At 47.6% G+C, this 26608-nt stretch overlaps 1 protein-coding gene across 10 annotated transcripts in view; it reads left to right on the plus strand.

The window, feature by feature from the left end:
- The window catches only part of col23a1a (collagen type XXIII alpha 1 chain a), a 275945-nt gene that overhangs the window by 189267 nt on the left and 60070 nt on the right, over positions 1 to 26608 (plus strand). For all 10 annotated transcript variants that reach the window (XM_042325857.1, XM_042325858.1, XM_042325863.1 and 7 more), the window contains 4 exons: positions 9370 to 9396; positions 9486 to 9512; positions 20287 to 20313; positions 22249 to 22275. In XM_042325857.1, the coding sequence (XP_042181791.1) occupies positions 9370 to 9396; positions 9486 to 9512; positions 20287 to 20313; positions 22249 to 22275 (108 nt within the window). The remainder of the gene's footprint in view (positions 1 to 9369; positions 9397 to 9485; positions 9513 to 20286; positions 20314 to 22248; positions 22276 to 26608) is intronic.

Below are 26608 nucleotides of genomic sequence, written 5' to 3' on the forward strand. Positions count from 1 at the left end.
CAGATTGCCAGGTCTGCCTGGCTATGCTCTCAGCTCTGTCTGGCACCAGGAAGCCTTCCTGACGGGAAATGCCTGCTGCTAATTACACACAGACAGACGCACACACACTGTGTGTATGCTTGTGTGCGTGCGTGCATTTTGTGTGAGAGAGCGAAAGAGAGAGGGGGGAGAGAGAGGGGGTGAGAGAGGGGGAGAGAGAGGGAGAGAGAGCGGGGGTGAGAGAGAGGAGGAGAGAGAGAGGGGGAGAGAGAGGGGTTGAGAGAGAGGGGGGGAGAGAGAGAGGGGGTGAGAGAGGGGGAGAGAGAGGGGAGAGAGAGGGGGTGAGAGAGAGGAGGAGAGAGAGAGGGGGAGAGAGAGGGGGGTGAGAGAGAGGGGGAGAGAGAGGGAGAGAGAGGGAGAGAAGGGGAGATAGAGAGAGTGTGTGCAGGACAAGCATGTGTCTGACAGAGGCAGAGAGAGAGACAGAGGCAGAGAGAGAGACAGAGAGAGAGAGGGAGAGAGAGGGAGAGAGAGAGGCAGAGAGAGAGACAGAGGCAGAGAGAGAGACAGAGGCAGAGAGAGGGAGAGAGAGAGAGAGGGAGAGAGAGAGAGAGAGAGAGAGAGGCAGAGAGAGAGACAGAGGCAGAGCAGAGGCAGAGAGGCAGAGAGAGAGACAGAGGCAGAGAGGCAGAGAGAGAGAGAGAGGGAGGGAGAGAGAGAGAGGGAGAGAGAGAGAGAGGGAGAGAGAGAGGCAGAGAGAGAGACAGAGGCAGAGAGAGAGACAGAGGGAGAGAGAGAGAGAGAGAGAGAGGGAGAGAGAGAGAGAGACAGAGAGAACAGGTCCTACACCTCACAGACGGTGTGTGTGTTTATGTGTGACTCCCCACTGGTCACAGACGTCAGTTCTAGTTTTGATTCATTGATTTACATTTAGTTGAGTTGTCAGTGAATTCAATGTGAAATCAACTAAAAAATAGATTTAGGTTAAAAATCTGTTTTCTGTTGTATTGTTTGGTTGAAATGACGTGGAAACATTTTTTTTTAAATGTTGCGCAGTCTTTTGCCCAGTGGGTCTTCATATAACCCTCACGTCTTCCTGTCATTAGTCACAGCCTGTGGGTTAGAGCATCGATACAGAGTCCCTCCACTGTCAAACAATCAAAACCATGGGCCTCCCGAGTGGCGCGGTGGTCTGAAGCACTGCATCACAGTGCTAGCTGTGCCACTAGAGATTCTGGGTTTGAGTCCAGACTCTGTCGCAGCCAGCCGCGCCTGGGAGACCCATGGGGCGGCGCACAATTGGCCCAGAGTCTTCCGGGTTAGGGGAGGGTTTGGCCGGCAGGGATGTCCTTGTCCCATCGGGCACTAGCGACTCCTGTGGCGGGCCGGGCACAGTGCACGCTGACACGGTCGCCAGGTGTACGGTGTTTCCCCCAACACATTGGTGCGGCTGGCTTCAGCGTTAAGTAGGCATTGTGTCAAGAAGTAGTGCGGCTTGGTTGGGTTGCGTTTCGGAGGACGTTGCCTCTCCCAAGTCCGTACGGGAGTTGCAGGGACGAGACAAGACTGTAACAACCAATTGGATACCATGAAATATGAAAAGGAGTTTTATAAACACAAAGAAAAAAAAGAAACATTCATAACCTGCATGTCAATGAGCAACACAGACCAGTAAACACTCACGCACACTTTCTTACACACGTATGCACTCTCACACTCACAAACACATATGCATACACTTAAATGCACAGCGGTGGAGGCTGTTGGGAGGAGCTATAGGAGGACAGGCTCATTGTAATGGCTGGAATGGAATAAATGGAACCGAGTCAAACACATCAAACACGGAAACCACATGTTTGATTCCATTCCATGAATTCCATTCCAGCCATTACAATGAGCCTGTCCTCCTATAGCTCCTCCCACCAGCCTCCACTGATGCACAGTACACACACACTCATTGATATGCACAGACTACATTGTTAATGCATGTGTCTCTTTTCAGCCTCCTAGGATAGATCAAAAACGTCAGTGTACTCTCCTATGTACAGTTCTACTATACTTTTTTAAGGGCGACTGGTATCCTTGCGGTTAGAGCTTTGGGCCAGTAACCGAAACGTCCCTGGTTTGAATACCCAGCCGACAAGGTGAAATATATGTCGATGTGCCCTTAAGCAAGACACTGAAGACTAATTATCTCCAGGGGAGCCGTACTACTATGGCTGACCCTGTAAAACAACACATTTCACTGCACCTATCTTGTGTATGAATATCTATATATACTGAGTGTACAAAATATTAAGAACACCTTGCTATTATTGAGTTGCATCCCCCCTTTTGCCCTCAGAATAGCCTAAATTTATTGGGGCATGGACTACAAGGTGTGGAAAGTGTTCCACAGGGATGCTGGCCCATGTTGACTCCAATGCTTCCCACAGTCGTGTCAAGTTGGCTGGATGTCCTTTGGGTGGTGGACTGTTCTTGATGTACACAGGAAACTGTTGAGGGTGAAAATCCCAGCAGCGTTGCAGTTCTTGACTCAAACCGGTGCGCCTGGGACCTACTACCATACCCCGTTCAAAGGCACTTAAATCTTTAAAAAATCAATTTCGGTTAAAAATCTGTTTTCCGTGTTGATTCAACGTCAACACATTAAGGCCTTGCAGCAGACCAACACCTATCCTCATGTTCACACCCAGGCCTCAGCTATTCCTAAGGCCTTGCAGCAGGACATAACCTATCCTCATGTTCACACCCAGGCCTCAGCTCTTCCTAAGGCCTTGCAGCTCTTCCTAAGGCCTTGAGCCTACCTCCTATCCTCATGTTCACACCCAGGCCTCAGCTCTTCCTAAGGCCTTGCAGCAGACCTACACCTATCCTCATGTTCACACCCAGGCCTCAGCTCTTCCTAAGGCCTTGCAGCAGACCTACACCTATCCTCATGTTCACACCCAGGCCTCAGCTCTTCCTAAGGCCTTGCAGCAGACCTACACCTATCCTCATGTTCACACCCAGGCCTCAGCTCTTCCTAAGGCCTTGCAGCAGACCTACACCTATCCTCATGTTCACACCCAGGCCTCAGCTCTTCCTAAGGCCTTGCAGCAGACCTACACCTATCCTCATGTTCACACCCAGGCCTCAGCTCTTCCTAAGGCCTTGCAGCAGACCTACACCTATCCTCATGTTCACACCCAGGCCTCAGCTCTTCCTTAGGCCTTGCAGCAGACCTACACCTATCCTCATGTTCACACCCAGGCCTCAGCTCTTCCTAAGGCCTTGCAGCAGACCTACACCTATCCTCATGTTCACACCCAGGCCTCAGCTCTTCCTTAGGCCTTCCAGCAGACCTACACCTATCCTCATGTTCACACCCAGGCCTCAGCTCTTCCTAAGGCCTTGCAGCAGACCTACACCTATCCTCATGTTCACACCCAGGCCTCAGCTCTTCCTTAGGCCTTCCAGCAGACCTACACCTATCCTCATGTTCACACCCAGGCCTCAGCTCTTCCTAAGGCCTTGCAGCAGACCTACACCTATCCTCATGTTCACACCCAGGCCTCAGCTCTTCCTAAGGCCTTGCAGCAGACCTACACCTATCCTCATGTTCACACCCAGGCCTCAGCTCTTCCTTAGGCCTTGCAGCAGGGATATTAAACATATAGTTCAGACCTCTTCTATACTATGCTGAAAGAAGGAGGGGCGTTGCTCCACACACACACACACACACACACAAACACCCTGCTGCAAAAGTCATTTTCCAGAAATGTGCTTAAAAACGGTCTAATTGGGTGGAATGCTTATGTAGGCAGAGTCACAGCTCCCAGAATCCTCACTGATTAGAATCCTCACTGATTAGGACAAGGAGACAAGATGGCAGAGAGGAGACTATGAATACACACAGACAAAAAGGCTACGTTCCCTTCTCCCCTACTTGAGGTTTTAGTGGTAATTTGAGGCCTATATATATTTCTCTCTCTCTCTCTCTCTCTCTCTCTCTCTCTCTTTCTCTTTCATTCCGTTTGTGGTATAAGATGAAGGGTTCTGCTGCCTTTTTGTTTGGACCTATTTTTATCTGCATTCCAGCTTTTTATTTTTCCTCCCCAGTCTGTTGTGTAGGTCCAAAACACACAAACACACACACACACCCTCATCACTGGCTCTGTCCTACATGGTCATGTCATGCATCAGACATTACAGTCCTCCACTGGCCCATAATGGAAGTGGTCCTTTATAAAGGTCGCATCCGCTTATCAATCACATCGACTTTCATCGAGTTCTCTGGGTTTTATGGTCTTGTTAAAATGGATATTATCAACTGTTTTGTCATTGTAGAGAATTTTGTGGTTCTTTTTTTCTAATATTCCAGTTTGGATGTCAGTAGCACTCAGAAGGTTAAAATACTGTGGAACTGTCAACAAAGAGTATAGGTTTTATTGTTTGGAGTAGTCACACACACACACACACACACATGTAGTCACACACACATGTAGTCACACACATACGTAGTCACACACACACGTAGTCACACTCACACATAGTCACACACACACACACACACACACACACACACATGTAGTCACACACACACGTAGTCACACACACACACACACGTAGTCACACACACACGTAGTCACACACACACGTAGTCACACACACACACACACATGTAGTCACACACACACACACACACACACACATGTAGTCACACACACACACATGTAGTCACACACACACGTAGTCACACACACACACACACACCCACACATGTAGTCACACACACACGTAGTCACACACACATGTAGTCACACACACACACATGTAGTCACTCACACACTCACACACACACATGTAGTCACACTCACACATAGTCACACTCACACGTAGTCACACTCACACGCAGTCACACTCACACGTAGTCACACTCACACGTAGTCACACACACATGTAGTCACACACACACGTAGTCACACACACACGTAGTCACACTCACACGTAGTCACACACACACACACACACATAGTCACACTCACACGTAGTCACACTCACACGTATTCACACTCACACGTAGCCACACTCACACGTAGTCACACATACATGTAGTCACACTCACACGTAGTCACACTCACACGTAGTCACACACACACATGTAGTCACACACACACGTAGTCACACTCACACGTAGTCACACACACACGTAGTCACACACACACGTAGTCACACTCACACGTAGTCACACACACACATAGTCACACACACATGTAGTCACACACACACGTAGTCACACTCGCACGTAGTCACACTCACACATAGTCACACTCGCACGTAGTCACACTCACACGTAGTCACACACACACGTAGTCACACACACGTAGTCACACTCGCACGTAGTCACACTCACACGTAGTCACACTAACACGTAGTCACACACACACGTAGTCACACTAACACGTAGTCACACACACACGTAGTCACACTCACACATAGTCACACTCACATGTAGTCACACTAACATGTAGTCACACACACACGTAGTCACACTAACACGTAGTCACACACGCACGTAGTCACACTCACACGTATTCACACACACACGTAGTCACACTCACATGTAGTCACACTCACACGTAGTCACACTAACACGTAGTCACACACACATAGTCACACTCATACGTAGTCACACACACATGTAGTCACACTCACACGTAGTCACACACATAGTCACACTCAAACGTAGTCACACACACGTAGTCACACTAACATGTAGTCACACACACGTAGTCACACACACACATAGTCACACACACACATAGTCACACTAACATGTAGTCACACACACACGTAGTCACACTAACATGTAGTCACACTCACACGTAGTCACACATGCGTAGTCACACACACACGTAGTCACACACGTAGTCACACATACGTAGTCACACACACACACACGTAGTCACACTCACACGTAGTCACACTCACATGTAGTCACACACACACGTAGTCACACTCACATGTAGTCACACTCACACATAGTCACACACACGTAGTCACACACACGTATTCACACTCACATGTAGTCACACTCACACGAAGTCACACTCACATGTAGTCACACACACACGTAGTCACACTCACACATAGTCACACACACGTAGTCACACACACGTAGTCACACTCACATGTAGTCACACACAGTAGCGCATGTTTAAAACTGGATACTTTAAGACTATTAGCAGTATTTTACTGGGCAACTTTCACTTTTGATTGAATCATGTTCTATTAAGGAATTTTGTTTTAATTTGTATGACAACCACTACACAGATGTGCTAGGCCCACTCACATAAGGTCAGAAAGATGTAGAACACACACACACCCACGTCAAGTTCACAGGCTGCTGTGTGGCTTGTTAGGCCTCATAAATCAGTCTTCCCCTGGTCTGGTTCAGAGTCTTCCTGCCGACGGAGACCTCTTTGTGCGCACCTCGTCTTCTCATTCTGACCAGTCTCATGGGGGCCAGAGGCACCCATATCACACACACACACACACACAGGGAGGTGTTTTTCCGTGAATGAAATCAGGGTTTGTAGAGCATTCAACCCTGCATTACTGCGGTTCCCCTAAATGTGTGATAAAATACTACACACACACTCACACCCTGTCCCTCGCTCACACTTCTGTTACACAGCCCCAGCCGAGGTGGGCTGTAGGATCTGGTTTGTTTTGCTTCATCTCTTCATCAAGACATAAAGGAATGCTTGAAATCATGAACCTTGGTTGGAGACCACTGACCTGGTTTTCCAATTAAAAGCCAGTTGCTTATATAACCATTAGGGCCCATGTAATCAGGTAGACATTATGGGTCTTCAACACCCCCAGAGTTTTAGAGAAAGACAATCATAGCTTCAAATAGAAGCATGCCATCTCATTATGAGACCAACTGGAGACTACGAACAGTAAAACAAACTTACATAGTCCTTATTTCAAAAGTATCACTTTTGCTCTCTCTCTCTTCCCTCCTTTCTTCCTCTCCTCCCTCCATCCATCAAAGTGCAAAGGGACAGACACAGCCGTAGGGTTCGCTTCAGGACACTTCGGTACAATGTACCCTAGGGGCTAGTTAAACATTGAGATGTCCCACTGGAAGTCTTCAGGGGGTCAGGGGTCAGAGCTGTAATAGGGTTAAACGGTGTTCAGACAGGATGGCTGGGCCACGTACGGATCCCTTGCGTCTTTTCACCCGACCACAGGGAGCCTGTAAACACTGCTAGTTTAAAGATGAAGTCTATAGTTATTCATGAAAAAACGAAATCAATGTTTTCCTGGTTATTTTCCCAGAGACAGGTACTGAGTTGAGAGGCGCTTTACATCCAGATCACATACTGACTGTATGAGAGAATGGAGCCAGAGGGGATGGCTGATGTTTTACGGGCTCCTAACCAACTGTGATATTTTGTTAGTTTTTTCACGTTGTTGCTACCATCTCTTATGACTGAAAATAACTTCTGGACATCAGAACAGTGATTACTCACCTCGAACTGGACAATGATTTTTTTCTTTAACGAGTATGAAGCGAAGGATATACTGCTTTCCCGGAAACGGTCCCAAATCCCTGTGATTTGCGTGAAGAAAAGACAGAGAAAAAGGGGGCGTAGGTCAGGCTGCCTTCTGAGAATTCAAACTGGAGTAAACCTCCACTACCATCTGTTCTATTGGTCAACGTGCAATCATTGGAAAACAAAATGGATTATATACGATCAAGACTATTCTACCAACGGGACATTAAAAACTGTAATATCATATGTTTCACTGAGTCGTGGCTGAACGATGACATGGATAATATAGAGCTGGCGGGATTTTCCATGCATCGGAAGGACAGGGAAGCTACGTCTGGTAAGACGAGGGGCGGGGGTATGTGTCTATTTGTCAATAACAGCTGGTGCGCGATGTCTAATATTAAAGAAGCCTTGAGGTATTGCTCGCCTGAGGTAGAGTTCCCCTATGATAAGCTGTAGACCACACTATCTACCAAGAGAGTTCTCATCTATATTATCCGTAGCTGTCTATTTACCACCGCAAACAGGATGCTGGCACTAAGACCGCATTCACTGAGCTGTATAAGGCCATAAGCAAACAAGAGACTTTAATGCAGGCAAACTTAAATCCATTTTAGCTCATTTCTACCAGCATGTCACATGTGCAACCAGAGGGAAAAAAACTCTAGACCACCTTTACTCCACACACAGAGACGCATACAAAGCTCTCCCTTGCCTTCCATTTGGCAAATCTGACCATAATTCTATCCTCCTGATTCCTGCTTACAAGCGAAAACTAAAGCAGGAGGTACCAGTGACTCGCTCAATACGGAAGTGGTCAGATGACACGGATGCTACACTACAGGACTGTTTTGCTAGCACAGACTGGAATATGTTCCGGGATTCATCCAATGGCATTGAGGAATACACCACATCAGCCATCGGCTTCATCAATCAGTGCATTGACGACATTGTCCCCATAGTGACCGTACGTACATATCCCAACCAGAAGCCATGGATTACTGGCAACATCTGCATCGAGCTAAAGGCTAGAGTTGCAGTTTTCAAGGAGCTGGACACTAATCCGGACGCTTATAAGAAATCCCGCTAAGCCCTCAGATGAACCATCAAACAGGCAAAGCGTCAATACAGGATTAAGATTGAATCCTACTACACCGGCTCTGACGCTCGTCGGATGTGGTAGTGATTGAAAATTATTACGGACTACAAAGGGAAACCCAGCCACGAGCTGACGAGATGAGCTAAATGCCTTTTATGCTCACTTCGAGGCAAGCAACACTGAAGCATGCATGAGATCATGAGCTGTTCCTAACTACTGTGTGATAATGCTCTCGGTAGCAGGATGTGAGCAAGACCTTTAAACAGGTCAACATTCACAAATCCGCGGGGCCAGATGGATTACCAGGACGTGTACTCAAAGCATGCGTGGACCAACTGGCAAGTGTTTAGGAGGTCAGTTTATTTACCTACCTCTGTTACAGATGTTTGGTTTGGTCTGGGCAGAGAAAACACATCCGCCCGAATCTGTGTGTGTGTGCGTTGTATACAAGACATACACAGATACACATAGAGGATACAAGCGCCATAAATGACCATACCTCCAGGCTGTTTCATGTTGTACTACTGGGGTGACCTCATTGTTGGCTAACAGAAACAGTGTCGTCCTTTACTTTATCTAAGTCATCAGTGAGATTTTCCAGCAGCCATTGACTCATTTTATTTGTTGTTCTTTAATGAAACTCTGCATGGAACAATCCCTGCTCAAAACACATGGGTTAATCTGTCATTATTATTTTTTTCTCCCTCCCTCTCTCCCTCACTCCCTCTCTCCCTCTCTCTGTAGGGCCCGCTTGGCATGGATGGCAAACCAGTGAGTATCTATTTGATAGATGAATGAAATGTGCTCTCATTGTACTATTTTATTGATTTGAACTCTGGAACTCTCTCTCCTCTTCATAGGGTCTCCCCGGTCCTAAAGGAAGTCAGGTACACTGTCTCATTCCTGCTTCGGTTGTCTTGATGTTGGGATTGGGAAAACAATGGTAAATTCCACACAGTTCTATGCACATGTATTTAAGTCTGTGTGAACCAGGTTCATCTTGGAATCTGTAAGCCGGGTGACACTTTCCTGCTCATCATCAATTGTTATGTATTGTCCCAGTTGGAAAATCCAGCCATAGTGAGTTGGTGAGGTCACCATCAGTAACCATCATGTTACCCATCCAAAAGTTGTTTCAGCCTCTCAAGACCTACCTGAGAACGGAGCACTGAAAGCCCCATTCAGCCCAGCCCTAGGCTCAGCCAGTCCCTGGAGATGCACTGCCCAACCCCCTGCTCAACACACTGCCCAACCCCCTGCCCAACACGCTGCCCAACCCCCTGTCCAACATGCTGCCCAAGCCCCTGCCCAACACGATGCCCAACATACCTCCCAACACCCTGCCCAACACCCTGCCCAACATGCTGTCCAACACGCTGCCCAACACGCTGCCCAACATGCTGCCCCACCCCTGCCCAACCCTCTGCCCAACACGCTGCTCAACACGCTGCCCAACATACTGCCCATCATGCTGCCCAACACACTACCCAACACCCTGCCTAACACCCTGCCCAACACGCTGCCCAACACACTTCCCAACACGCTGCCCAACACCCTGCCAAACACGCTGCCCAACATACTGCCCAACACGCTGCCCAACACCCTGCCCAACACGCTGTCCAACATACTACACAACACTCTGCCCAACACCCTGCCCAACACGCTGCCCAACATACTGCACAACACACTCACCACGGAGATAGGGAGATGGGAAGGGGGAGGAGGAACCAACACAGAGCAGAGAGAGAGAGAGAGCTAGAGAAACACAAATGAACAGAGAGAGGGACAGAGAGGGAGAGAGAGAGAGAGAGAGAGAGAGATATTGTATGCCTTTCAACAGAGGCTCTTTAAAAAGTCATTACGACGGGGCCCCTTGCTCAGCCTCATCTGAGAGGACCCATTTATCCACTGAAACATAAACCACTTACAGGAGACTGAGAGCTGTTTCAATAGCACTCCATCCAAACATCATTAATCTGTTGTTTCTTGTTAAAGAAGACGTCAAGCTGAGATTGTCCTACAAATGCACAGCCACCAGAGCTCTGCTGTTAAAGCCAACCAGGTGTGACACAGTCCTTGTTTTTACTGAAGGGCCATCTCAGATAAGGAGGGACAGGACAGATGAGGAGGGACAGGACTGATGAGGAGGGACAGGACTGAGGAGGAGGGACAGGACTGATGAGGAGGGACAGGACTGAGGAGGAGGGACAGGACTGAGGAGGAGGGACAGGACAAAGGGATATGAGTGGAGGAATGAAGGAATGAAGAGAGATGGAGTAATTGAGGAAAATAATATTTGAATGATTTGTAAAAAAAGGAGGGAGAGGAGAGAGAGAACGATAGGAAGAATAAGGAGAAGTAGAGCGAGGACGTTGGAGACCCACACAGCTTTTTGCCCTGAGCTGAACCTACCATCTCCCCCAATACCCCTTATCTACCTCCCTCCTTCCAACCCACCCACCCTCTCTCTCTCCTCTTATCCCTTCACTCTATCCCCTTCTCCCTTCACTCTATCCCCCTTCTCCCCTCACTCTATCCCCTTATCCCTTCACTCTATCCTCTTATCCCTTCACTCTATCCCCTTCTCCCTTCACTCTATCCCCTTCTCCCCTCACCCTATCCCCTTCTCCCTTCACTCTATCCCCCTTCTCCCCTCACCCTATCCCCTTCTCCCTTCACTCTATCCCCCTTCTCCCCTCACCCTATCCCCTTCTCCCTTCACTCTATCCCCCTTCTCCCTTCACTCTATCCCCCTTCTCCCCTCACCCTATCCCCTTCTCCCTTCACTCTATCCCCCTTCTCCCCTCACTCTATACCCTTCTCCCCTCACCCTATCCCCTTCTCCCCTCACTAGGTGCTGCTGTAGGCCCTCCTTGGTTGGGGACAGAAGCACCAGATCTTCAGCAAACAGTAGACTGTAACGTTCGTCGTTAAGGGTAGACCAAGGCGCAGCGTGATTTCAGTTCATCATATTTTATTGAAATGTGAACCAGCAAAAAAATAAATAAACAATACAACGAACGAAAAGCTTCTTTCGTGCAAAAATACATGCAACCAAACAAAGACAAGATCCCACAACTGAAGGTGGGAAAAAGGGCTGCCTAAGTATGATCCCAACCCCCCCCAAACCTATAGGGGAGGACCTGAACCTATAGGGGAGGGTCCGGGTGGGCATCTACTCTCGGTGGCGGCTCCGGTTCGGGATGTAGCCCCCGCTCTGATCCTACTCTGATCCTTCCGCTTCTGTGGAACCGGACCGTGGATCGTCGCCGGAGACTCCGGACCGTGAATCGTTGCCGGAGGGACCGGACCGTTGATTATCACCAGAGGCTCTGAACTGGGAACCACCGCTGGAGGCTCCGGACTGCAGCTCGTCGCTGAAGACTGGACTGCAGATCATTGCTGGAGGCTCTGGACTGCAGATCGTAGCTGGAGGCTCCAGACTGCGGACCGTCGTTGGAGACTCTGGACTGCAGACCGGCACTGGAGGTTCCGGACTGCAGACCGTCGCTGAAGACTCCGGACTGCGGACCGTCGCTGGAGGCTCCGGACTGTGGACCGTCGCTGGAGGCTCCGGACTGGGGACCGTCGCTGGAGGCTCCGGACTGGGGACCGTAGCTTCAGGCTCAGGACTAGGAACCGTCAATGCAGGCTCCTTGCCATGGATCGTCACGACAGGCTCCGGGCCATGGATCATCACTGGAGGCTTCGTGCCATGGATCATCACTGGAGGCTTCGGACCATGGATCATCACTGGAGGCTTCGTACGTGGAGCAGGAACAGGTCTCACCGGACTGAGGAGACGTACTGGAAGCCTGGTGTCGGGGAGCTGCCACAACACTTCCTGGCTGGATACCCACTCCAGCTCGGTGAGTGTGGAGAGCTGGCATGGGATGCACTGGGCTATGAAGGCGCACTGGAGGCATAGTGCGTAGAGCCGGCGCAGGATATGCTGGGCCGTGGAGGTGCACTGGAGGTCTGGAGGTCTGGAGCACAGAGCTGGCACAATGCGTCCTGGCTGAATCCCCCCTGTAGCACGGCAAGTGTGGGGAGCTGGAACAGGCCGCACTGGGCTGTGCTGGTGAACTGGGGATACCGTGCGTAGAAATGGCGCAGGATATCCTGGACCGAAGAGACGCAACGGAGGCCAGGAGCACTGAGCCGGCACAATCCGTCCTGGCTGAATGCCCACTCTAGCATGGCAACTGCGGGGAGCTTGCACAGAGCGCACCGGGCTGTGGATGCGCACTGAAGGCATGGTGCGCAGAACCGGATAACACTCCCTCTCCACGGTAAGCACGGGGAGTTGGCTCAGGTCTGAACCATGACTCTACCAATCTCCCCATGTGCTCCCCCCAAAAAAATGTTTTGGGGCTGCCTTGTGCTTCGCTAACTCCTCGTATCGTCGCCGTACCGCTTTCGCTGCCTCTATCTCCTCATTCGGACGGCGATACCCCCTGGCCCTTGTCCAGGGTCCTGCTCCCTCCAGGATTTCCTCCCAGGTCCAGTCCTCCTGACCATGCTGCTTGGTCCGTTGGTCGTGGGATCTTCTGTAACGTTCGTCGTTAAGGGTAGACCAAGGCGCAGCGTGATTTGAGTTCATCATATTTTATTGAAATGTGAAGCAGCAAAAAAACAATAAACAATACAACGAATGAAAAGCTTCGTAATGCAAAAATACATGCAACCAAACAAAGACAAGATCCCACAACTGAAGGTGGGAAAAATGGCTGCCTAAGTATGATCCCCAATCAGAGACAACAATAGACAGCTGCCTCTGATTGGGAACCATACTAGGCCAACAAAGAAAAAGAAAACATAGATATACAAAAACTAGAGTATCCACCCTAGTCACAACCTGACCTAACCAAAATATAGAGAATAAACAGGGATCTCTAAGGTCAGGGCGTGACAAGACATTTGACTTCAGATTCTAGTAGGGTGAGGCTGAGTACTGCAGACTCTTCTAGTGCCCTTGCCAATTCATTAATATATGTTGAAGAGGGTGGGGCTTAAGCTGCATCCCTGTCTCACCCCATGGCCCTGGGGAAAGAAATGTGTGTGTTTTTTAAATGTATACATGGATTCATAATGTTATATGTTTTTCTCCCAACACCACTTTCCAACAATTTGTATAGCAGACCCTTGTGCCAAATTGAGTCAAAAGCTTTTTTGAAATCAACAAAGCACGAGAAGGCTTTGCCTTTGTTTTGGTTTGTTTGTTTGTCAATTGCGGTTTGGAGGGTGAATACATGGTCTGTCATACGGTAATTTGGTAAAAAGCCAATTTGACATTTGCCCAGTACATTGTTTTCACTGAGGAAATGTACGAGTCTGCTGTTAATGATAATGCAGAGGATTTTCCCAAAGTTGCTGTTGACCCATATCCCACGGTAGTTATTGGGGTCAAATTTGTCTCCACCTTTGTGGATAGGGGTGATCAGTCCTTGGTTCCAAATATTCGGGAAGATGCCAAAGCTAAGGATGATGTCAAAGAGTGTAAGTATAGCCAATTGAAATTTGTGGTCTGTATATTTGATCATTTCATTGAGGATACCATCAACACTACAGGCCTTTTTGGGTTGGAGGGTTTGCGTTTTGTCCTGTACTTCATCCAATGTAATTGGAGAATCCAGTGGGTTCTGATCGTCGTTAATACTTGATTCTAAGATTTGTATTTGATTATGTTTTTGTTTTTTGTTCATTGTTATAGGGCCAAAAAGATTGGAGAAGTGGTTTATCCATACATCTCAGTTTTAGATAACTCTTTGTGTTGTTGTTTGTTTAGTGTTTTCCAATTTTCCCAGAAGAGGTTAGAGTCTATGGATTCTTCAATTGCATTGAGCTGATTTCTGATGTGCTGTTCCTTCTTTTTCTGTGGTGTATTTCTGTATTGTTTTAGTGATTCACATTGTGAAGGTGTAGGCTCAGGTTTTCTGTAGTGTATTACTGTATTGTTTTAGTGATTCACATTGTGAAGGTGTAGACTCAGGTTTTCTGTAGTGTATTACTGTATTGTTTTAGTGATTCACATAGTGAAGGCGTAGGCTCAGGTTTTCTGGATCTCTAAGTTTTTTGGTTGGATGGGTTTCTCAATTTCTTTCTTAGGTTTTGCATTCTTCATCAAACCATTTGTCATTGTTGTTCATTTTCTTCGGTTTTCGGTTTGACATGTTTAGATTTGATAGGGAAGCTGAAAGGTCAAATACACTTTAGGTGTTCTACTGCCAAGTTTACACCTTCACTATTAAAGTGAAATGTTTTGTCCAGGAAGTTGTCTTAAAGGGATTGAATTTGTTGTCGCCTAATTGTTTTTTGGTAGGTTTCCAAACAACATTCCTTCCATCTATAACTTTTCTTAATATTATTCAGTTCCTTTGGCTTTGATGCCTCATGATTGAGTATTGCTCTGTTCAAGTAGACTGTGATTTTGCTGTGATCTGATAGGGGTGTCAGTGGGCTGACTGTAAACGCTCTGAGAGACTCTGGGTTGAGGTGAGTGATCAAGTAGTCTACAGTACTACTGCCATGAGATGAGTTATAGGTGTACCTACCATAGGAGTCCCCTCGAAGCCTACCATTGACTATGTACATACCCAGCGTGCGACAGATCTGCAGGAGTTGTGACCCGTTTTTGTTGGTTATGTTGTCGTGGTTGTGCCTAGCGGGGCATATGGGGGAGGGAATGCTGTCACCTCCAGGTAGGTGTTTGTCCCCCTGTGTGCTGTGGGTGTCAGGTTCTTGTCCAGTTCTGGCATTTAGGTCGCCACTGACTAGTACATGGTTGACTTGGGGAGGTGTTGATTGGTTGGGGTGCAGGTGTGGATGTGGCTGGTGGTGCTGTGGTCTGGATGTAGGGTGGGGGGGATCCCGCAGGTCTGGGAGAGTGTCTCGCTAGTCTGGGCGCGGTGTCTGTTGTTGATCTGTTGCTCCTGTGTGAGGTGTTGGGGCTGTGGTTTAGGGTGATGTCCTTTAGGGTCTTGGCTAAGGTTTGCACTGCTGCCTTGTATAACACTTGCTTTTACCTGCTTCATGGTAGGGGTGGAGAAAATCACTTGTGCATTGGGGAAAGTAGAAGAAGCTTTTTCAATCACTCTCTTGAGTGCTGTGGCCACCGTTTCTTGCTGTGTTGTCAGGTCATTTGTGCCTGTGTGTATTATTATTGGGGTCACGAGTGGCGCAGGGGTCTAAGGCACTGCATTACAGTGCTAAAGGCGTCAGTAAACACCCTGGTTTGATTCCAGGCTGTATCACAACCGGACGTAATTGGTAGTCCCATAGGGCGGCGCACAATTGGCCCAGTGTCGTCCAGGTTATGGTTTGGCCGGGGTAGACCGTCACTGTAAATAAGAATTTGTTCTTAACCGACTTGCCTGGTTAAATTGAGGTTTAACAAACAAACAAACAAACAAAGGTTTACATTCGCTGACTGACAGCGTGTTAAAATAGCACTGCTCCATGCCAGGGGATGGTCTGTGTTAAAATAGCACTGCTCCATGCCAGGGGATGGTCTGTGTTAAAATAGCACTGCTCCATGCCAGGGGATGGTCTGTGTTAAAATAGCACTGCTCCATGCCAGAGGATGGTCTGTGTTAAAATAGCACTGCTCCATGCCAAGGGATGGTCTGTGTTAAAATAGCACTGGTCCATGCCAGGGGATGGTCTGTGTTAAAATAGCACTGGTCCATGCCAGGGGATGGTCTGTGTTAAAATAGCACTGCTCCATGCCAGGGGATGGTCTGTGTTAAATAGCACTGCTCCATGCCAGGGGATGGTCTGTGTTAAAATAGCACTGGTCCATGCCAGGGGATGGTCTGTGTTAAAATAGCACTGGTCCATGCCAGGGGATGGTCTGTGTTAAAATAGCACTGGTCCATGTCCATGCCAGGGGATGGTCTGTGGTAAAATAGCACTGCTCCATGCCAGGGGATGGTCTGTGTTAAAATAGCACTGGTCCATGCCAGGGGATGGTCTGTGTTAAAATAGCACTGGTCCATGCCAGGGGATGGTCTGTGTTAAAATAGCACTGCTCCATGCCAGGGGATGGTCTGTGTTAAAATAGCACTGTCCATGCCAGGGGATGGTCTGTGTTAAAATAGCACTGGTCCATGCCAGGGGATGGTCTGTGTTAAAATAGCACTGCTCCATGCCAGAGGATGGTCTGTGTTAAAATAGCACTGCTCCATGCCAGGAGATGGTCTGTGTTAAAATAGCACTGGTCCATGCCAGGGGATGGTCTGTGTTAAAATAGCACTGCTCCATGCCAGAGGATGGTCTGTGTTAAAATAGCACTGCTCCATGCCAGGGGATGGTCTGTGTTAAAATAGCACTGGTCCATGCCAGGGGATGGTCTGTGTTAAAATAGCACTGCTCCATGCCAGGGGATGGTCTGTGTTAATATAGCACTGCTCCATGCCAGGGGATGGTCTGTGTTAAAATAGCACTGCTCCATGCCAGAGGATGGTCTGTGTTAAAATAGCACTGCTCCATGCAGGGGATGGTCTAAAATCCATGCCATGGGGATGGTCTGTGTTAAAATAGCACTGCTCCATGCCAGGGGATGGTCTGTGTTAAAATAGCACTGCTCCATGCCAGGGGATGGTCTGTGTTAAAATAGCACTGCTCCATGCCAGGGGATGGTCTGTGTTAAAATAGCACTGGTCCATGCCAGGGGATGGTCTGTGTTAAAATAGCACTGCTCCATGCCAGGGGATGGTCTGTGTTAAAATAGCACTGCTCCATGCCAGGGGATGGTCTGTGTTAAAATAGCACTGCTCCATGCCAGGGGATGGTCTGTGTTAAAATAGCACTGCTCCATGCCAGGGGATGGTCTGTGTTAAAATAGCACTGGTCCATGCCAGGGGATGGTCTGTGTTAAAATAGCACTGCTCCATGCCAGGGGATGGTCTGTGTTAAAATAGCACTGCTCCATGCCAGGGGATGGTCTGTGTTAAAATAGCACTGCTCCATGCCAGGGGATGGTCTGTGTTAAAATAGCACTGTCCATCAGGGGATGGTCATGCCAGGGGATGGTCTGTGTTAAAATAGCACTGCTCCATGCCAGGGGATGGTCTGTGTTAAAATAGCACTGGTCCATGCCAGAGGATGGTCTGTGTTAAAATAGCACTGCTCCATGCCAGGGGATGGTCTGTGTTAAAATAGCACTGCTCCATGCCAGGGGATGGTCTGTGTTAAAATAGCACTGCTCCATGCCAGGGGATGGTCTGTGTTAAAATAGCACTGGTCCATGCCAGGGGATGGTCTGTGTAAAATAGCACTGGTCCATGCCAGGGGATGGTCTGTGTAAAATAGCACTGGTCCATGCCAGGGGATGGTCTGTGTTAAAATAGCACTGGTCCATGCCAGGGGATGGTCTGTGTTAAAATAGCACTGGTCCATGCCAGGGGATGGTCTGTGTTAAAATAGCACTGCTCCATGCCAGGGGATGGTCTGTGTTAAAATAGCACTGGTCCATGCCAGGGGATGGTCTGTGTAAAATAGCACTGGTCCATGCCAGGGGATGGTCTGTGTAAAATAGCACTGGTCCATGCCAGGGGATGGTCTGTGTTAAAATAGCACTGGTCCATGCCAGGGGATGGTCTGTGTAAAATAGCACTGGTCCATGCCAGGGGATGGTCTGTGTAAAATAGCACTGGTCCATGCCAGGGGATGGTCTGTTAAAATAGCACTTCCATGCCAGGGGATGGTCTTGTAAAATAGCACTGGTCCATGCCAGGGGATGGTCTGTTTAAAATAGCACTGCTCCATGCCAGGGGATGGTCTGTGTTAAAATAGCACTGGTCCATGCCAGGGGATGGTCTGTGTTAAAATAGCACTGCTCCATGCCAGGGGATGGTCTGTGTTAAAATAGCACTGCTCCATGCCAGGGGATGGTCTGTGTTAAAATAGCACTATTTCCATGCCAGGGGATGGTCTGTGTTAAAATAGCACTGGTCCATGCCAGGGGATGGTCTGTGTTAAAATAGCACTGGTCCATGCCAGGGATGGTCTGTGTTAAAATAGCACTGGTCCATGCCAGGGGATGGTCTGTGTTAAAATAGCACTGCTCCATGCCAGGGGATGGTCTGTGTTAAAATAGCACTGCTCCATGCCAGGGGATGGTCTGTGTTAAAATAGCACTGCTCCATGCCAGGGGATGGTCTGTGTAAAATAGCACTGCTCCATGCCAGGGGATGGTCTGTGTTAAAATAGCACTGGTCCATGCCAGGGGATGGTCTGTGTTGAAGATTAAGTTGCTTATGTTCACATTTTTATAAAAGTCAGCGAAGAGTGTTTCTTGATTTTCCATAAGGAATTTATTTTTGTACTCTTTTGGTGACTTCTCATTTTTTACATCCAGAGGAAACTGTATTGTAATGACCTCTGAACAGAGGGAGGGGGCTTCAAAGGCCTCTGCCTTTGGGTGGGGGAGGCTGTGAAACTCTCCTGCCATTGTTGGGCTCAATGGATTTATTTTATTTATTTTTTATTTAACCTTTATTTAACCAGGTAGGCTAGTTGAGAACAAGTTGACACCTCTCACCTCTCACTTCACACCTCAGTGTTAATTGAGGTTGCAGTCAGGTATGTTCTGACCAAGCAAGCTTGGTAGCCTTAATTTAACATTCAGTCCTTATAAAGTAAAATATATCATTGTAATGTATTTTTCGTCTTGGCTTCTCTCTACCTTTTTCTAACACACACACACACACACACACACACACACACACACACACACACACACACACACACACACAGTGAGGAGCCCAGCTCAGCCTGTCAACCTGGAGGACATTACTAGCAGATGTCCCCTACAGCTCTCCAGTGCGGTCACAGTTGTTTTCTCCAGTACCGTCCGTAACAGTGGGTTTGTGGTCGTAGTTCGGTCATGAGCCACGTTCACTGTCACAGCGCCACTTGTCATCCGATTGTTCAGTGTGACTGAGAGATGGGTGAGAGGATGGCCCGTAGTGAGGATTAGCTCATCTATGAGTCCACTATCCATAGGGGAACTACTCAATCAGTCAACCAGTCAACCAGTCAAATCCTCCCCTAACACACTCAGCATGACCACATAGCATTAGCTCAGTCAGAGCAGAGAATCAGTGTGCTGTGGCTGCCAACCCCTATGTTTCCATTTAGCCATAATAGCTAATGGTCTCCATACTGAACAACATAGTTCTATTTTATTACATGAAAAGTCTTTCTCTGAGGGAGAGATGGAAGAATGGACGTCTTGCACTTTGAATTTGATCTCTCATTACCTCAGAAACCTCTTGACAGGACTCCCGGAGGCTTTTTACTCCATTGGCAAACGTTAGCGAAGGTTGCTAAATGTTAGCGTAGCCCTTGGGTCGTTCTAATACTTGCTCACATTCAGAGACTGAACTATTAACCTATTCCCTGTGACTTACGGCGAGGGGGATGTCTGTAAGTGACATGGCTATTGGGCAATATAATCACCTTGAGGGATTCTGTTTTATCGAAAGCCATCCACTAGCTGCTAGTAGTGAATCAAGGAGATATGAACATTAGGGTTGGAGTTGGATCACCCCAGAGTCGTCTTAATAAGTTGAAAGGTCTTGATTACACACAGATGAGAAGCGGTTTATAATAACTGATATATCCTGTTTGACCATTATATCTCTCCTCTTCCTCCAGGGACCAGTGGGACCCAAGGGAGATAAGGTATGTTCAAATATAGAATCTTACCTCACTCCCAGCTGTACTATATTCATGCACATGGATGTATTGTGTAACTGTGAATTCCGTCCTATGCACGCATTGTACACACTGACTGACAGTCGGACACACATGTTCTCAGACATCTTATATCTTACAACCCATACATTCCACGCAGAATACACAAACACCCACACACAGTTTTTCACACCTCCCCTATCCAACAGGCTATAGATTACCTGACCTATATGAACAGAGATCTTATATGAGCAGCGTCACAGGTCTCTCACTGTAACGATGTGCGCTGAGAGGCGGGAAGCAAGCTCAGGGAGTGAGTGTTTTAATAAAATAACATGATACTAAACAAGAAACACTAACAGCACACAGACATGGAACAGAACAGAACAGAAACAACAACGCCTGGGGAAGGAACCAAAGGGAGTGACAGATATAGGGAAGGTAATTAGGGAAGTGATGGAGGCCAGGTGAGTCGGATGAAGCGCAGGTGCGTGTAACGATGGGGACAGGTATGAGCCATAACGAGCATCCTGGTGACCTAGAGGCCGGAGAGGGAGCACACGTGACACTCACCTCAGGACTTTATCAGGTTTACAGTCCTGTATCTGTACTGTAGCGTAGTGCTGGTATCACATCTGTCTCTTCTCTATGATGGCCAGATGTTCTCACACACTCTGTCCAGCCCAAGATGTTAGAAACAGATGGCACTGTATAGACCTGTGTGTCTCTAGCATTATGGAAGCTGTCAGGAATCGTGAATTTGCCCAAGGTGTGGAAATCCTGGATACAAGGATAAAGGAAACAAATTCTATATTTAAAGGTTTATGAAACAAAAATCATGTACAGCACAGAGGGAGACTAACACGTTCCTTCACAGCAACGTACCAATCTGCCCCATTCCAAAGAGAAGACAGTCACTAAATCCTTCAGCTTTATTTTTTATTTTATATTTGACCTTTATTTCACCAGGTAGGCCAGTTGAGAACAAGTTCTCATTTACAACTGCGACCTGGCCAAGATAAAGCAAAGCAGTGCTACACAAACAACAACACAGAGTTACACATGGAATAAACAAACATACAGTCAATAATACAGTAGAGAAAGTCTATATACAGTGTGTGCAAATGAGGTAAGATTAGGGAGGTAAGGCAATAAATAGACCATAGTGGTGAAATGATTACAGTTTGGCAAATGAAACACTGGGGTGATAGATGTGTAGAAGATGAGTGTGCAAGTAGAGATACTGGGGAGCAAAGGAGCAAAATAAATAACAATATGGTGATGAGGTAGTTGGATGGGCTATTTACAGATTGGCTATGTATAGGTGCAGTGATCTGTGAGCTGCTCTGACAGCTATCTCTGTTCTCTTTCCAGCTGCCTCCTGGGCCCTGGTCAAAACATCAGCCAACTTAGACGTCGATCACTTTAAAGTGCCTATAGCTGAATTACAGCCATCAGCCTTATCCTCAGGAATGTCACTTAGAACGCCAAGTGATGTTTTATGGTGACCCCTATCCTCAGGGAGAGGTCACTCAGAGGCCGATACACAGGAGCAGCTGTGTTTTATTCCTGCTGATAATAAGAAATTGGGAATGACAGATGATGCTAAAGTTCCATAAAATGGTCAGGTGTTCTGTAATCACCATAGATGGCCCTGTTGAGACAACAAAGCCCAGAATCCCGTCAGAGCATCAGCTACCCTCAGCGCATGTCCTCTCCTCTCCCAGCTCCCATCCTAGGAGTTGATTCAGAAATCCAGATTTCCTTGGTTCAGCAATGGTTTGATTCCAAGTGGCTTTGGTTTGCACTGTCTAGCCTACTGTAGAATCACTACTAATTGTGTAATTGCACTGCTGTCAACTGTTCTAAATTTAGAGCTAAATGTGTGTTGATGGTTGTTCTCCTCTTGTGTGTCCTCTATAGGGTGACCAAGGAGATATTGGTCCCAGGGTAAGTCCCTCTCCCACTCTTTCTTTCTCTCTCTCTCTCTTTCTATCTGACTATTGAAGTGAATTGTGTGGGTTATGTACACAGTTACATGAACAGTATACTGTATGTATGCACCTGACCTGAGGAGACTCGCTCAACAATTGTGTTTGTTCCAATAAAGGTTATGTTCTTCCCTAATCAGATTTAACTTCCCAAACGCTATCTGTCCTCCGTCTCCATCTGTCTCTCCCCTCCCTCTTTCTCCCTCTCCCTGCCCCACCCGTTATCCCTCTCCCTGCAGATTAGAGTAATGGTCCATCCATCCCAAATCAGAAATCAAAGGAGAGGGTAGAGGTTAGACTGAGGGTAGAAGGTAGACTGAGGGTAGAGAGTAGAGGGTAGACTGAGGGTAGAGGGTAGACTGGGGGTAGAGAGTAGAGGGTAGACTGAGGGTAGAGGGTAGACTGGGGGTAGAGAGTAGAGGGTAGACTGAGGGTAGAGGGTAGACTGGGGGGGGTAGAGGGTAGACTGAGGGTAGAGGGTAGACTGAGGGTAGAGGGTAGACTGGGGGTAGAGAGTAGAGGGTAGACTGAGGGTAGAGGGTAGACTGAGGGTAGAGGGTAGACTGGGCGTAGAGAGTAGAGGTAGACTGAGGGTGAGGGTAGAGGGTAGACTGAGGGTAAAGGGAGACTGCAGGTCTGGGACAGGTAGACATGTCCGGGAACAGGTAGAAAGAAAGAAAGACTGAGGGAAAGGGAGACTGCAGGGGAAAGAAAAAGAAAGAAAGAAAGAAAGAAAGAAAGAAAGAAAGAAAGAAAGAAAGAAAGAAAGAAAGAAAGAAAGGAGAGAAAGAAAGAAAGAAAGAAAGAGAAAAGGAGAGAGAGGATTAGAGAGAGCATACTTAAATTCACACAGGACACCGGATAAGACAGGAGAAATACTCCAGATATAACAGACTGAACCTAGCCCCCGACACAAACTACTGCAGCATAAAAACTGGAGGCTGAGACAGGAGGGGTCAGGAGACACTGTGGCCCCATCTGATGATACCCCTGGACAGGGCCAAACAGGCAGGATAAAACCCCACCCACTTTGCCAAGCATAGCCCCCACACCACTAGAGGGATATCTTCAACCACCAACTTACAGCACATTTCAGACATGGAATGCAACACACTGTGCTTCTCTCTCTCTCTGCATCTGGACTATGCTGTTATTGTTGCCTTTTCATGATGTGACATCATCCATCCCTGTATTTAACATCTATTTACTTATCTCCTACTTTACTCAGTGCGGGTCCATACTCTGCTACCCTGGGCATATCTGGTCATGGCCTCAGTTATATTAACAGTTTACAGTACTGTATATTTTTATCGCTAAATGTTGTTAAATGAGTTTACTCTGGGTCAGGTCACAGGTTATGGATAAACATTGTCTCCTACCTACAATTTGAATGAATGCTTCTCTCTCTACTCAGCTACTGCTCTTTCTGTCACTGATTACTTTTGAGATAGGAACTAGGGTGCCATTGGGCAACCGCTGTCTCTCATTCACCTCTCTCTCTAAGACCACACACTGGTGTGTGTGAATGAAGGAGATATCGCTATTACATGTCAACAGGACAAACACAGTGGTATTTAGACAGTGCTGCTTTGCAAGGACGATATTTACTACGAGGTCAGAAACATTGAAGACATTCCTAACGTTGGTTTCCCAGCCTCTCAGCCTATCCTGCCAGAACTAGAGGTAATTGTCTGTGTGGTAATGAATCCCTTTGGCATCCTGCATTAGCTATTCCTCCAAAGGATAAATATTGTACTTGGATGCGGTGCCTCTAGCTGCGATCTGCCTGGGTAACTTTAGAGCTGAGCCGCAGAGGCTCGCTTAAAAACACAAGTTTGTCCCAAACAAAAGCATCTCACTGCCTGCTGCTTTGCGCCATACTGGGTGGTGATAAATCAGGTTGCAAGTGCAAGCCAATTAGAGGGAAGGGAGGATTTATCAAGATGGATGACATCACACATCACTCTGAACAGCTCGATCCTGAATGAGTGTTAAGTGGTATTCTAACTGTACATATCAGCTACTGTCTTGACCTTTGTTGTCTGTTTTAAAAGGACTTGATAATGGAATGAAGGAGACAGTAGGTCTGCACCATAGTGGACTCATCTTTGTATCATGGGCCCATTCCCCCCACCCCACCCCCCAGCTCTGTCATTACTGGGTTCTGCTGCCAACAGAGTAACTGATACAATCTGTCCCTGTACTCCTGTGCTCTCTGTCCACATACTTCTGCCCCCTTGGAGAGGAAGAGAGGAGACACACACAACAGGAAGTAGTCATGCATCACTGTCAGTGGGACTTCCTGTCGATCTGTCATCATTAGTGCCAGTGTTGGCCCTTGAGTGAGCTCAGATCACACACACAGGATGGCACGGACATTAAAATATACTTAATAATTCACCACTCTACCACAGAAAAATGGGAAAATGGTTCAGCTTTGACTCTAGGGTGAACAAGTCACCTTTCATGAAGACAACAAACGTTGTACTTTAAAAGCCTCTCCATCTTTAAGACAAGACTTTTGAATGTTGCATCCCAACAGACCGTGCTGCAAGACAAGCCAATGGTGAGGTTTTATCCTGAGCCTTCCTCTCTCTTTCCCTCAGTTGAATCAGGGCATGGTGGGGTTTTATCCCAAACCAAGCTTTCCTCTCTCTTTCCCTCAGTTGAATCAGGGCATGGTGGTGTTTTATCCTGAGCCTTCCTCTCTCTTTCCCTCAGTTGAATCAGGGTCATGGTGGGATTTTATCCTGAGCCTTCCTCTCTCCTTCCCTCAGTTGAATCAGGGCATGGTGGGGTTTTATCCCAAACCAAGCTTTCCTCTCTCTTTCCCTCAGTTGCACCAGGGCATGGTGAGGTTTTATCCCAAACCAAGCTTTCCTCTCTCTTTCCCTCAATGGTGGGGAACCAGTTGAATCAGGGCATGGTGGGGTTTTATCCGCAGCCTCTCTCTCTCCCTCAGTTGAATCAGGGCATGGTGGGGAAACCTCAGTTGACCAGACTGGCATATCTCTCTTCAGGGCATGGTGGGGCTCTTTCTCGCTCCTTCCCTCAGTTGAATCAGGGCATGGTGGGGTTTTATCCCAAACCAAGCTCTCTCTTTCTCTTGCACCAGGGCTGAGGTTTTATCTTTTTCCCTCTTTCCCTCTGTTCATCTGACCCTTTCTCTCTCTCTCTCCCTCTTTCTCTCTCTCTTTCTGTCTTTTCCCCCTCTGTTCATCTCCCTTTTTGTTCATCTCTTTCTCTCTCTCTTTCTCCCCCTCTCTCTTTGTTCATCTCTCTCTCTCTCTCTCTCTCTCTCTCTCTCTCTCCCTCTCTACTTTTCTCCCTCTCCCACCACCTCTCTTCCATCCCTCTCTCCCATCCATATGTTTTGTGAGGGAGGGAAGTCAACCGTAACTGGTCTAAGGTATGATACACCGTGTTCTGTTCAGCTCGTGAGGATGTTCTGTTCAGCTCGTGAGGATGTTCTGTTCAGCTCGTGAGGAAATTATCACAATTACTGTCTGTTGGGCTTGACCAAACACAGCTTCCAAACAGAGCCTCCAAACACAGCCTCCTTTGTTCCACATTGTTTTAGAGGAAAAAGCGAGAGAGGCGGTGTATTTAAAGAGACAATATTATGAAGAAATGGACATATACATTTGTGGATTTTGCTATTTCAGCCACACCCATTGCTAACAGGTGTATAAAATTGAGCACATGTCAACTGTAAGTGTTGTTATTGTGAAGTGGAAAGGTTGAGGAGCAACAACGACTCAGCCGTAAAGTGGTAGGCCACACAAGCTCACAGAACGGGACTGCCAAGTGCTGAAGCGCGTAGCGCGTAAAAATCGTCTGTCCTCGGTTGCAACACTCACTACAGAGTTCCAAACTGCCTCTGGAAGCAACGTCAGCACAATAACTGTTCATCAGGAGCTTCATGAAATAGGTTTCCATGGATGAGCAGAGGCACACAAGCCTAAGATCACTATGTGCAATGCCAAGCGTCGGCTGGAATGGTGTAAAGTTTGCCGCCATTGGACTCTGGAGCAGTGAAAACCCGTTCTCTGGAGTGATTAATAACGCTTCACCATCTGGCAGTCTGATGGACGAATCTGGGTTTGGCGTATGCCAGGAGAACGCTACCTGCCGAATGCATAGTGCCAACTTTAAAGTTTGGTGGAGAAGGAATAATGGTCTGGGGCTGATTTTGTGCTTCCAACTTTGTGGCAACAGTTTGGGGAAGCCCTTTCCGGGTTTCAGCATGACAATGCCCCCGTGCACAAAGCGAGGTCCATACAAAAATGTTT

The sequence above is a fragment of the Oncorhynchus tshawytscha genome, linkage group LG08, assembly GCF_018296145.1.
Source record: "Oncorhynchus tshawytscha isolate Ot180627B linkage group LG08, Otsh_v2.0, whole genome shotgun sequence".
Taxonomy (NCBI): domain Eukaryota; kingdom Metazoa; phylum Chordata; class Actinopteri; order Salmoniformes; family Salmonidae; genus Oncorhynchus; species Oncorhynchus tshawytscha.